General features: G+C 42.0%; 1 protein-coding gene across 1 annotated transcript in view; it reads left to right on the forward strand.

The window, feature by feature from the left end:
• LOC121277075 (phospholipid-transporting ATPase ABCA1-like) overlaps positions 1-12,774 on the forward strand; it is a 164,167-nt gene that overhangs the window by 13,106 nt on the left and 138,287 nt on the right. Inside the window, exon 2 of the mRNA XM_041186029.1 lies at positions 8,127-8,249. Coding sequence (XP_041041963.1) covers positions 8,181-8,249 — 69 coding nt within the window. The 5' untranslated portion in view covers positions 8,127-8,180. The remainder of the gene's footprint in view (positions 1-8,126; positions 8,250-12,774) is intronic.

Raw genomic sequence — 12,774 nt, forward strand, 5'->3', positions numbered from 1 at the left:
TTCTTCTGCTCTTTCCCCTCCCCACAAGTTCACTTTTTCAGTTTCAATCTCGGGATCTAATGGCAGTACGGGGCATACTTTATTTTTTGCTGGGAACTGTTTGATGGTGATAGGGAGTGGTTTGGTTCACATCTATGGAAGTTGCTCACATGCCACATTCAGTCAGGTGAGAGAACATGATCCAGGACACGCTTTTCTTTCATGAAAATCCAATTGAATTGTCCTTTTCTCCCCCTTTCCATCGTATCACTTTGGGTTTAAAGATGAATTGGTTGATAAGTTCCACCCTGGACTTTGCCTCAAGCTGTGATCCATTCATAGTCAAATCCATTTTCTCAAGAGGATAAATTATGTTTGAAGTGGTTACAAAGCAGGAGGACCCAGATGACATCAGTTACCATTAGCAGACCGTCAGGTTACATCATTCTTGAGTACTGTGGACATTTTTGGAGCTGACTTCATTGACTTATCCGAGTATCTTCTGACACCACTCTATCCAAATAGGACTTTGGGCAAGATTCACAGCAAACCGTTAATTTTGCACTCCAGTGCATTACTGCACGGTGGATAGGAACTTGGATTTGAGACAAAGGATCCACTATGTTCAAAGGAGAGGAAATCACAAAAGCATACAATAAGCTCCCCAATCCTCTGTTGAACTCAAATCGTCAGCTCAGCAATCCATATGCCATTTTTGTTGACATCCTCCCCCTCTCCATTGTCCCACCACAGTGACCCTGTGACTCAAAATATTGAGGGAGGGCTGCACTGTCAGATGGATGAAATGTTAAACTGAGACCCTGGCAGCTCCCTCAGGTGGATGCAAAAGCTTCTGTGACACTACCCGAAGAAAAGCAGGGGTGTTCTGCTGTCCTGGCCAATATATAGTGGATAGGGTTGCCAAGCCTCCAGGATTGGCATGGAGTCTCCAGGAATTGAAGATCAATCTCCATGACACTGATGTGTGCAACCCTGGAGAAAAATCATAGGGACATAAAAAAATATTGTATTTTTTGGTCATTTTCTTTGAACATGCTTTAAAAATAATGAAAAAGGGGGGAAAAGACTGTTTGGCTGACAGTCAAATACCATCCAAGTGGGTAATGAGCCTTTTTGTTCTCCAGTTGGCTTAGGAAAGCAATGCGTCACAAGGCTGACTAATGGCTCAAGTATGGGGGCAAGTCATGGAATGAAACCTCCAGGAATACATTTAATCAGAGCTGGCAACCCTAATAGTAGGGGTGGAGGGGTGCTTTTCGTGGGAAACAGGTCATGGTTATTCTAGTTGAGTTTCTATCAGAGTATAACTCTGCATGGTATGACCCTCTAAAACAAAGGGATACAGCGGTATTCAGCAGTCTTCAGTGCTGCTGCCTTTTACACGCGATAGTATCACAAATATTGCCAGTGACTGCTGCTGGAGCTGCAGTGTATGTGAGAAAGTTCTTGCTGATGGCAGAGCAGCCAAGCTATTGGATTTCCGCAGATTTTGTATTCCGAGTTACTGGATCAGAAATTTGTTAAAAGCCTGCTCCGTTATGACACATCAGAATTCCAGGAAATTATGATATGACATTGACCATAAGAGAAGAGAATCTGTAGTTAGAGCACCGTTTTCCCAGTCCAGCATTGACGATTATTTTGGCCAACAAAAATCATTTGTTTTGCTTATTAGATTTCAATACATATCGTGGTGTTCAAATGTGCTTTTCTCCCTAGTCACTTCAGATGAAGACGAGTGGTTGACTAAGCAGGTTTTCTTGTGTTTTACATTAATGTGATCTACATTTAGCCTGATTACTTCACTATCAGTGTCGAAGAGATGAGAATGAAGCAAAGTGTATAGTAGCATAGACATCAGATTGCATTGTTTAATTCCAGAAGAGATAATTTCTACTGTGCTGTTGAATACACAGGCAATTTATCAGAGCCATGTGGTTGTGCCGGAGTCCAGAGTCTAGGACACATCTAAAGTTAGCATTAAAGTTAAAGATTTCTTTCAGTGTAAATGTAGAGGTGACTCATGTAGTGTCAGTGCGTAATGTTGGTTTTTGTATATCATCTTACGTATTCATTCAAAGACTTTGCCATGTGATTTATAGTTGGCTGGCATTTTAACCAGGGACAATGCTGGAAAACAGACAATATTGAATTAGCTTCCCATTATACGCCAGCTTGATTTTCCCTGCTTTTGACTTCCGTGGAAATGGAATTTGAGGGTGGATGCATGTTGAGCAACTATTTTGATATTGCTGATCTTAACACTACTGGCCAAACTGAAAATGACCGCATCATTTAAAATTACTAAAAATGAATGCTTATCTTCCAGATCGTGAACCGTTTGGTTTTTTTTAAACCTGTCTCTGAATGCACTAGAGCTGAGCTGTCCCATTGTCGGAGTTTGTGTGAAGTTACCCTCAACTGAAAATTTGCAAAATGATCATCTTGGGTTTCCAACAGCTTAATAAATTCTGGATGATGTGAGACTGAGCAGCTCACATCAGGAAAGCTCTGGGTTTAATCCCCAGTGTGTGCTGAGCTGGCTGATTTGAACTGGGTGGTGGTAGGATCTTTTTCCCCCACTCCTAGCTTATTCAGCCTTCTTTTCCTGATCCCTGCTGGAAAGTTTGATGTTGGCCAATCATAGGATCAGGCTCAGCTGTAATGTACCACCTTCATAGTGGAGGAACCCATCACAATCGGATGTCTAGGCTCATAAGACCACCTGAGTGATGTTGGTTGAGCCAATAAATCTGTGCCTCGCTATGAGTTGGGGCCTCCAGGAGGGGAAAAGGGTGATAATATACTGGGCTTCTGATGCACAGCGCATTCCTTTGCACAGCATTAGTTGACCTTGTGAGACAACATGCTCAGTTGCAAAATGCCCTGACACCCCTCGTTCATCATGTGCAATGGGTACATTTTCAAATGCCACCAGCTCGCAAAGGTATCCTGGCAGTACGTTAGTGTAAAGTGGCAATGTCTGGGGAATGCTTGTATAGGCCACTGATGCTAAAAGTGTATTGTCCATACCATAAGAGCTAGCCACCCCAAAATGGCGACCCTGATGCCCAAATGCAGCCAACATGGTACTTTCAGCTAGGTTTAGTGGGGAGTGATGGGTGGATATGGAGGGGGCTAGCTACTGGAAATGCTAACGAGGAGAGCAAATGCATCAAATTTCCCATATTGTAGGATTACTGCTGTTCTAGCTTTTGCCAGCCAAAGTAATCCCATGGCACAACGGTGTAAAGCACTGCCTGAACTTTATCACAGTTGTCTGCGAAACTATCCCAGTAATCCAAATGATAACATTAGTGAAAATGTTTCTGACCCTTTTTAAGTCAACTCTGCTTTTGAATGTGAAGAGTCCAAATACAAACTGGCTAACTTGCATGTTGCAACACTTTCACTTTAACCCATCGATCAACTCTGCAACTAGCTCAGCAAAGTCCATTTCACGTTCAAGGATTTTGATAAGGGGCTTTATCACGTACAAAAAGCAGAAAAGCAAAAATACTACAGCATTCTTTCTTTGCAAGGCACACCGTGTTGGGGGCTGATGGTTATCAGGTCTCCATGTATTCCTCTCCATGTGAAATCCTGTACAGTTCTGGGTCACATCACTGCGTGTGTCTTGTTGATCCAGTTTGGTAAACTGCACTTCCTTTCCGGGCCCTCCTTTCATAAGCGTTGCACTGTTGAATTTGATCCTGATCGTCTCTTTGAACATCTGTGTTTCATGCACATGGCCACCTTCTAGCTGCATACACCACATGATTCTCCTGAGGGGGCGGTTATTTTTTAAAATCGGACATAATGAAAAGTTAACTTCAAAAAGAAAATAATAAAGAAGGGGAAAAGAGAGGGGTCAGAAACTGTATTAGAAATATCAGATATATTTTAAGAAGTTAAGATTATGCCAGTGGTGTTTCAGAATAAACATAATAAGAATAGGCCATTCAACCTCATGTGGCTTTTTTAACAGTCATTTTTACAGGACGTGGGCGTCGCTGGCTGGACCAGCATTTATTGCCTATCCCTAATTGCCCTTGAGAAGGTGATGGTGAGCTGCCTTCTTGAACCGCTGCAGTCCATGTGGTGTTGGTACACCCACAGTGCCGTTAGGGAGGGAGTTCCAGGATTTTGACCCAGCGACGGTGAAGGAATGGCGATATATTTGCAATTCAGGATGGTGTGTGGCTTGGAGGGGAACTTCCAGGTAGTGGTGTTCCCATCTATCTGCTATCCTTGTAGAGATTGTGTGTTTGGAAGGTGCTGTCTAAGGAGCCTTGCTCCACCATTCAGTCAGGTCATGGTTGTTCTGCACCTTAACTACATTTAGTCTTGTTTGCTCCAGATCTCTTCTCTTGTAGCCTTACCTAACGAAACTCAATCCATCTTTTTTGAAAGGTTCAATTGTCCCAGCATCTACAGCCTTTTGAGGAGGAGAGTTCTTAACTTCTACCACTCTTAGTGAAAAATGCTTCCTGACTTCCTTCCTAAATGACCTAATTTTAAGGCTATGTCTTCTCGTTCTTGATTCACCTGAGAGCTCAACATTATCTGACAATGCAATGATGAGTGAAAAGCTTTGAAAGCCCAACCACTAAACATCAACAAAATTGGTTGAGTGGATTATATTAATCCTTGAATGGAGAGATGCAATAATCAAGAAAGCCTGATGTGATATGAATCCATTTATGGAAGCTGTATAAAAGCTACTGGTCTGATAGTAAAACTCAACATCAGGAATGCTAACTCAGTGATCAAAGTACCTGTGATTAGACTGCAGTGGTGTTTATTGATATCAATTTCCATATATTGTGCATGACATTTGAAGAAACTTCATAGGAACCAGTAAAAATTCCAAACAGGAATCACTGGAATTGGGTGGAAAAATATTTTCATAGAACTCTTTGTCAAATTAGCCATCCTGTGTTGGGTGGAAATATTTTTGCTGTTTGTTACACTCCACCAAACGTCAGTGAATGGATCCAATTAAAACAGGAATTGACACACTCGTGCGCCATAAATAAAATCTTCTGTCACATGCTCAATTTGGACCCATGCAAGATATAGTTTTAAAAACTGTGCAGAGGTGCGGCTGGTTGCGCACATTCGTAAAATGACTGACAGCAACCAGAATGGATGCTGTGTTTGAGAAGATCATGGAGAGGGAATTACATGAGTCAAATAGACCAGGACATCTAGGAGGCAGATTTACAAGGGAAGGATAACATGCCACGATGTCTTTGAAGAGTGCTATTAGTTCAGAGTGAGGAGACCATCAGAAAGCTCGTGAGCTGATTACTTTGGAGCCAAAAACTGTTTTTCCTTGGAATCTGCTGCTGTAGCCAGGGAAGCTGGCTTTAAAAATTTTGCTACATAGTCCTTCCAGGCTTCTGGCTCAGACCTCCCGAACATTGGTCAGAATAAAATCCCAAGAGTTGATTGATGATTCCATGGAGCACTACAACAGTGAGCGTATTTCAAAAGCACTTCATTGGCTGTGAAGCAGTTTGGGATGCCTGGAGGTGCTTTATAAATGCTAGTCTTTCTTTTAATGCTTCAGTCATTTTGTCAGATCAGCAATCATAATTGAACTCAATTCCAGCATTTGCGTAAACAGCCCTTAGATGGGTCAATGGACAGTGACCAAGGATGGGGAGCATTGACTGATCTTTTTCACACCCTCTGTAGCCAGGGTTGTTGAGACCCATAGTTGTATCCCTCCATGTTTCCAGCTGAGATATGCATAGTGTGCAGGGATAAGAAGGTTGAGCAACAGTCATGGCTGCAGTTCTTCTATCCAGCTACAGATAGACCAAATGTTTAGTTTCATTGCTGAGTATTAAGAGAAATGCTGGGTAGATCTATCAGAAAAATAAAAAAAACCCAAAAGAACCTTGCTGTCCAAACTGTATCTAAATATCAGGTTGCCATAATGACCAAGGATAGTTGCTTCATATTTAACCAGAAATTTAATGCACCTCCCCTTTGGATAGTCATTGTGCTTTGTGAATGAACACAGGTGAACCTCCGTTATGTATATGATTATCTGCCTGACATTTTTCATTGTGCAAAGGCATTTTCTCTTTTCACAGCTCAGTGATACCAATCTTGTCCTATCTGATATAAGTCAACCTCATAACTCATGGATATTAATTTCAGTTTATATTATGTTCCTCTCCATCTTTCTTACGCCATAAAAGGAAGGTTAAAATTTGGGAACTTTTGATTATCCACTCATTTCTGTTTCTTTGCCACAGATTTAGTGGCGGTTAAGGGTGCATTGCTTATGATTAACTGGACCTGATTTTGTCAACTTTTAGCAGATAGCAAGTAAGCTGTATCAATGAGATCAACAAATTTAGGCCACAGTACGCAGCGTCCGATTTGGGCTTTTGTACATCCCAGATTTTAATTGCTCCACCTGCTATTCCTTCAACTGGTTAGGCTGTGGGCAAGATTTTTCAGTCGGCATGCAGGGGCTTAAAATGATGCGTGATTGACGTCGGACATGTGTCCCGACGTCATCGCGCTGGCTCACAATGTTTCATTTGGCGGGGTGCTACCGGAGTCGGCTGCGCACCCACCGATATGTAAACGGTCTATTCAGGCCATTAAGGAAGTGATTAAGCTAATTGTTAACGCTGCCCCGTCCAACCTCACGGTTGGCGGGCAGGCGAAAAAGCCAAGCAGCCTTCACGTTTTTTAGGAAACCTCATCCACGAGCGGGATGAGGTTTCCTAAAGCTTTTATTAATTTAATAAAAATGTTTTCTTACATATAAAAACATGTCCCATCTCATGTGACACAGTCGTATGAGGGGACATGTTTAAATAAATTTTTACTCCATGCGTTTAATATTTTCAGTAGCGTATTTAGTGTTTTCAATAGCGATTCAATCTCCCTAAGACAGCTCTGTGCCTCAGGGAGATTGCTGCGCTCTTTCGCAGACATGCGCAAGGCCCTGACTCTCTCGCCTCCCCCTGCCCGCAGAGGTAACACTCCGCTCGCGTCTTATGCACGTAAAATGACAGCACGAAGCTGACCGCGGGCAGCAATCAACTCCACGCCCGCCCCTGCCTGCTCCCACCGAGCCCGTCTGCCACCTGAAAAATTCAGGCCTGTGAATTCTGGAATTCCCTCCCTAAACCTTGACGCCTCTCTATCTCTCTTTCCTCCTTTAAGACATTTTTTAAAATTTATCTCTTTGATTAAGCTTTGGGTCACCTGTCCTAATATCTCTTGATGTGTCTCACTGTTTGATAATGCTCACATGAAGCACTTTAGGATATTTCACTAATTTGAAGGCAGTATATAAATGGAAATTATAGTTGTTGTTGTTCACCAGTCAAATCTGGAGGGTGGTTTTATAGGGCGGGATTTAGTGTGGGCGGCGGGGGATTTGACCGCCAGAATAATAACTAGTGGCAGCCCGGTGACCCGATCTCCAGGGACATGTTCTGGGTCAAGTCCCACTCCAGAGCTTGAGCACAAAAGATTAAGGCAAACACCCAAACGCAATACAGGAGCCTGCCTGCATGTAAATGATCCCATGGCACCATTTTGAAGAAGAGCAGCCAAGTTATCCCTGCCCTGGCCAATATTTATCCTCAATTAACAAGATGCATCACAGGTTATCTGGTTATTATAACGTGTGTAAATTAGCTGCCTACATTACAACAGTGACAACATTTTAAAAGCACATCCATTGTCTATAGAGCACATTAAGACATCTGATGGTCATGGATAGCACTAAATGCAGGTCTGACTTTCTTCAAGAAGTGATGATATAATGTGTTTCAATTTAGCAACTAACACTAATTTGTTTTTACTGTGACCAGTGCTTTATGATATAATGAAGCAAAGTGCACAGTAGTGTTGACGTCAGGATCCACAATCTGTCTTAACGTCCAGTAACGTGAGTGCAAAACAAGAAAGAGATGGCTGATTACTCAATCTACTCTTGTACTCCATGCACGTTCTGGTTGAAGATGTTGCTGCTTAAGACTAATTTATTTTCACCAATTTGGAAGGAGTATTGCTGGACTTGTAAAAGTTGGCGGAAGGTCTGTCACACTCTGGTACGACCTAATGTTCTTCTCTTGTTCTTTCAGTTGATGACAAGTAACAGCCTCTCCTGCTGTACCAGGTAGAGGTGCTCTGAAAATATGGCTAGTTTCTGGACACAGCTGGGACTGCTACTCTGGAAGAATTTAACATATAGAAGGAGACAAACAGTAAGTGCATGTGCTTTGAAGCTTTAATTAATATGAACAGGACAGCAAACTGAAAAGAGTAACTATAGTTTATTGAACAGATGAACATATATAGAAACTTGACCAAAGTTGAATATCACCTCTTGGATAAATGGATTCCAATCTGCTTAATTCTTCAAGAATTAGCATTAGTAAAAGAAACATTTTTGTTTTTGAAACTGAGGAGGGCAGTAATGTTTCTTCTCGAAAGTTCGAAAATAGGATGAAATTCCAGATTTTGGTATTTGCTGTTTGTGTTTTGGTGTCTTTTACAATCAGGAAAGCAACCTACTGTCAACATTCACTTCAGCTGAGGTATACTATGACAACAATATGCAGTAACTCCAAACTCCAATTACTGTACTAATGTGAATTCTACCACTTTTTCCCTACTGAATTATCGCTATTGTCAAGTTGTCCCAAATTTATTGATAGGTGTCACTTTGTGATGCACATGTGGGCTGGAATCTTCCATTCTGGAGTCTAAATCCAGTGGCGAGCGCAGAAGTGGGAGTGATTTCTGCTGGAGTCGGGATGACTGACCACATGCAATCATCCGCTGTTCCACTCATTACATGTGCATCCGTGAGGAGCTGGCGGACTCTTGTGGCAGGGCCAGGCAGGAAGTCGCTGGCCCTGCCCTTATCTCATGGGGTCAAAAGTCCGGGCGCCATATTTAAGGGGTTCCCTGACTGCCTGCACTATCCCTTACATTTTTGCCTGGCCACTGCTCCACCCTTCCCCTCCCTCCCTTCCTTGGTCACCCTCCAAACTACTTAAGCTGCTACCACTTGGGTCTCAAGCGTAGGCTGGTATTTACAGATGCTCCCCGAAGAGAACAGTGCAGCAGCAACTCACTGTTAATCATGGAAAAAGTCTACCTTGCCAGTGCATGCCACTTCTGTGAAGGTGTGAATGTGAGCATCCTAATTTCCTCGCTGGCAGGGAACTTAATTTGGAGGGGGAACTTAATTCCAGCAAGGTGGGCTTTTAATGAGCGTGCATGACATGCTAATACATGCGAAGGACTTCTCGACGTTGTTCATCGGGAAACTCGCCCCACCTTTAACCCGCCTTTAAAGTCTATAAGACCTAATTCCTAAAGTTCCTCCCACCATCAGGAAACTGATTTTTGGCCTCCCGCCCAGTTAAGTTCCCCTGTCTGCCAAGCTTCCCACTGCTGCTGAGATCAGAAGAGGCTGCCCTGTGAAGCACATTCACAATAATACAATACTTAGCAAACAGTTATATTAATACCCTCATATTTTCTGCAGATATTATGTGGCATATTCAGCGAGAAGCAAACAGGAGCTGAAGAACTGGGTCCTAATATTATAGTTCAATCCTCAATCAATGCTCCTTCTTAGACAGATTCAATACCACGAGTGCTCTTTGAACTTGTTCTTACATGAACTGAAAGCCAAAAGCCCCTGTCAATATTCAACGGGTTAATTAGCATATGAAGCTCTGATTTACTGGAAAAGCTAAACTGAAAGAAAATTTTAATTGCCTTTTTAATTATCTGGTTATTATTTTCTTCATGCTCCATTGGAATTGCTTTACAATGTCAAGCTGCCCTCCTTCCCCACCCTTTCCTGTGTTCTCCACATTTTTTGTCCTTCCGACAGATTCCATGGGATTGGTCCTGTGAAAATGTTAGCTGCAGCCATTCCAGTCTGTGCTGTGATGTAGGAGTGTGAGCTGTGTTGTGACAGCCTTACCCTGTGGTGTAAACATCGGCATCCATTTCCCCATATTAGAGAATCATAGACTAATAATTAGCAGTTGAACTCCATTCTACTAATAACCCTAATCCTGCACTTTCTGGATCATAACACCTTGATGATTAAAAATAATTCTCCTCATCTTGCCTCTGGTTCTTCTGCCAATCATCTTAAATCTGTGACCTTTGGCTATGACCATCCTGCTAATGGGCACAGTTTCTCCTTACTTATTCAATCAAAACCCTTCATGATAATGAACAGTTCTATCAAATCTTCCTTTAGCCTCCTCTGCTCTAAAAAGTACATTATTTTCATTACCTTAGTTCCACTCCCATGTCCTTTGACAAACCACAGTGAATTATCTAAATGCATCTTTCTCTTACTGTCTTGATTTAATGAATAATATCATAGCGGTTTGAGGCAACAGTGGGCTGAATTTTGCCCTTGATGGGCGGGCGGGCCCGACCGACTCAGTGGCGTTTGGGCAGCTGATCGCTGCCGTCAAAACGGGTCCCGCCGCCATTTTACGTGGGCGGGCCAATTAAGGCCCACCCAGCGTGATGCCCGATGGAAGTGCTATGTGCTTCCTGTGTGGGCGGGGGTGGGGGCGCGGTGGGATTCCCCAACTGCGTGAGTGCGCTCATTCACGCATGCGGGCAAAAGAGCGCACATCTCCCTGGGGCTAATTGCTGCCTCAGGGAGATCACTGAAAGGCTGTGAAAGATTAAAAATAGAACAATAAAAAAATAATTAACACGTCCCCCTCATGTGAAAATGTCACATGAGATGGGACATGTTAATAAAGTACACAAAAACTTTATTAAACTTTTTAAAAATCCAATATCAAACCTCATCCCGCCGGTGGATGAGGTTTGTAAAAAACAATCACTTACCCACCTGCCCATTGGGCCTGTGCGCCGAGCCAAAGTTTGCATGGGCTTCTCAAAATCTTCGTCAATTGGTGACTTAATGGACTTAACAAGGACTTTAATTAATGGCGGGTGCGCGTCGCACTGCATAGTGTGTCCGCTGACCTAAACGTCACAATGCCACGCACTGATGTCGGGATGCTTGCGTGACGTCAGTACGCGACATTTTAAATGCTCACGTGTGGGCTCCACCACCCGCACATCAGCCAGAAGATTCAGCCCAGTATGTCTGGTGAATGGTCCAAAGTAAAACAATGAGCTGACAACTTTGCAAAAGCTCTGGTGCGTATTATTGGACATATTTTTTGCATATGGTGTAGAGCTTCATGCCACTGTGCGTTTTGTTCACAGAGGGCATATACGAAGAATTTGATGCACACTCAAATTTCTGTTATGAACTGCTGGCCTGAGCATCTCGATGCTATGGACCCCCATTGGGGAACATTTCCCTTTGTGTAAAGTCAAGGAAACACATTTTTACTAAATATTGTTGCAAATAATTTGTAACACTGAAATATATATTTTTAAAATATATTTTGAAAAGTGTTTTTTCTCTTCCCGATAAATTAAATCAAAGTTTGGCACCATGTCGTCTTAATGGAATTTAAGCTCTTCATTTTGAAATTGCTCTCACTTCCTTTTATGATCTGAAGGCTCCAGTCAATCTAAAAACATTTCTACATGATTAGTTATTGTTCTGCGTGATTCCTTAAAGAATCAGAACTTTGGCATTGACTGTGATGCGCGGAATAAGTTTCAGTTTATCTTGCATCAAAGTCTGTAACCATGACATTTGTAACAGCTGTAAAAGGACAAAGGATCTTTTATTATGCAGTAAAAATCTTGACAATGACCTTTATCCCAGATTCTACAGTGTCGTCTGTCTGCATCTTGTCAGGCTGCACTGCCTTCTCCTTTTCCCGTTGCAATGAACCTTTCAGAAGTAAAGAGGGGCAAGTCAAGTGGAATGACAGACCCTAACTTAATCATCCATGTTTTGTGATAAAATGCTGTCAGCATTCACCATTTTTCAGGAGTAAATTATTCAGCAACTTCCCAGAGTCTATGCATGCGCACTCAAACATAGAAACCTTGAAGTTGCTGTCCAAGTTGCCCTGCTCTTTTAGAAACCTCACCCTAACAGCATCTCACTGAGAGATTTAGCATTTGAATATATTAAGGGAGGGAATTTGAAGTACTGACATGATAAGTACCTGTTAAACTTGCCAGAAAAAGTTATAACTGGACAATTAGACTGGTAGGTGATTTTTTTAATGATGTGATAAAGCTTAGCTATTGTGAAGCAACCTCTCTGGCAGTAAAAATTTAATTTTAAAAGTATGGAGTCTCATTCCTTTACAATTATAATTATTTTTGGAGATTTAAAATATATATATTTTGACTTTTTCTATCTGCCTTTTATCTCCGTTTCTCGCTCTCTCAACTCCATTTTTCCTTCCCTTTCTTTATTTAATTTCCCATACTTGATCTGACATTAAATTTAATATTTAAATTTACACTTCCTGGTTTAGACCCTGCAGGGCTCAGTGTGGTTCCTTCAATCTGATTGCCTCAGGCAAATGGGGTAGAGGAGTAGATCTAACATCTGGAAATAAAATTATACTGCTGATAACCCAGCTGACTTAACGTGAGTTCTCGCTTCACTTTCTATTAAGAACACAACAAAGTTAAAGGTGATAGATTTTGGTTATAGGGTTTAATGCCTCAGAGTTGAGCAGTGAGCTGTCAGGTGGCCTTTTGATTTGAAGTCTGACTGTTTAAAGTGGACAGAACACCCTATTTTAATTTTAGATATTTTTACGTGCTATTTCAGTAACAAGAGCAACTTACAAT

Source organism: Carcharodon carcharias, chromosome 4, assembly GCF_017639515.1.
Source record: "Carcharodon carcharias isolate sCarCar2 chromosome 4, sCarCar2.pri, whole genome shotgun sequence".
Classification (NCBI taxonomy): Eukaryota; Metazoa; Chordata; class Chondrichthyes; order Lamniformes; family Lamnidae; genus Carcharodon; species Carcharodon carcharias.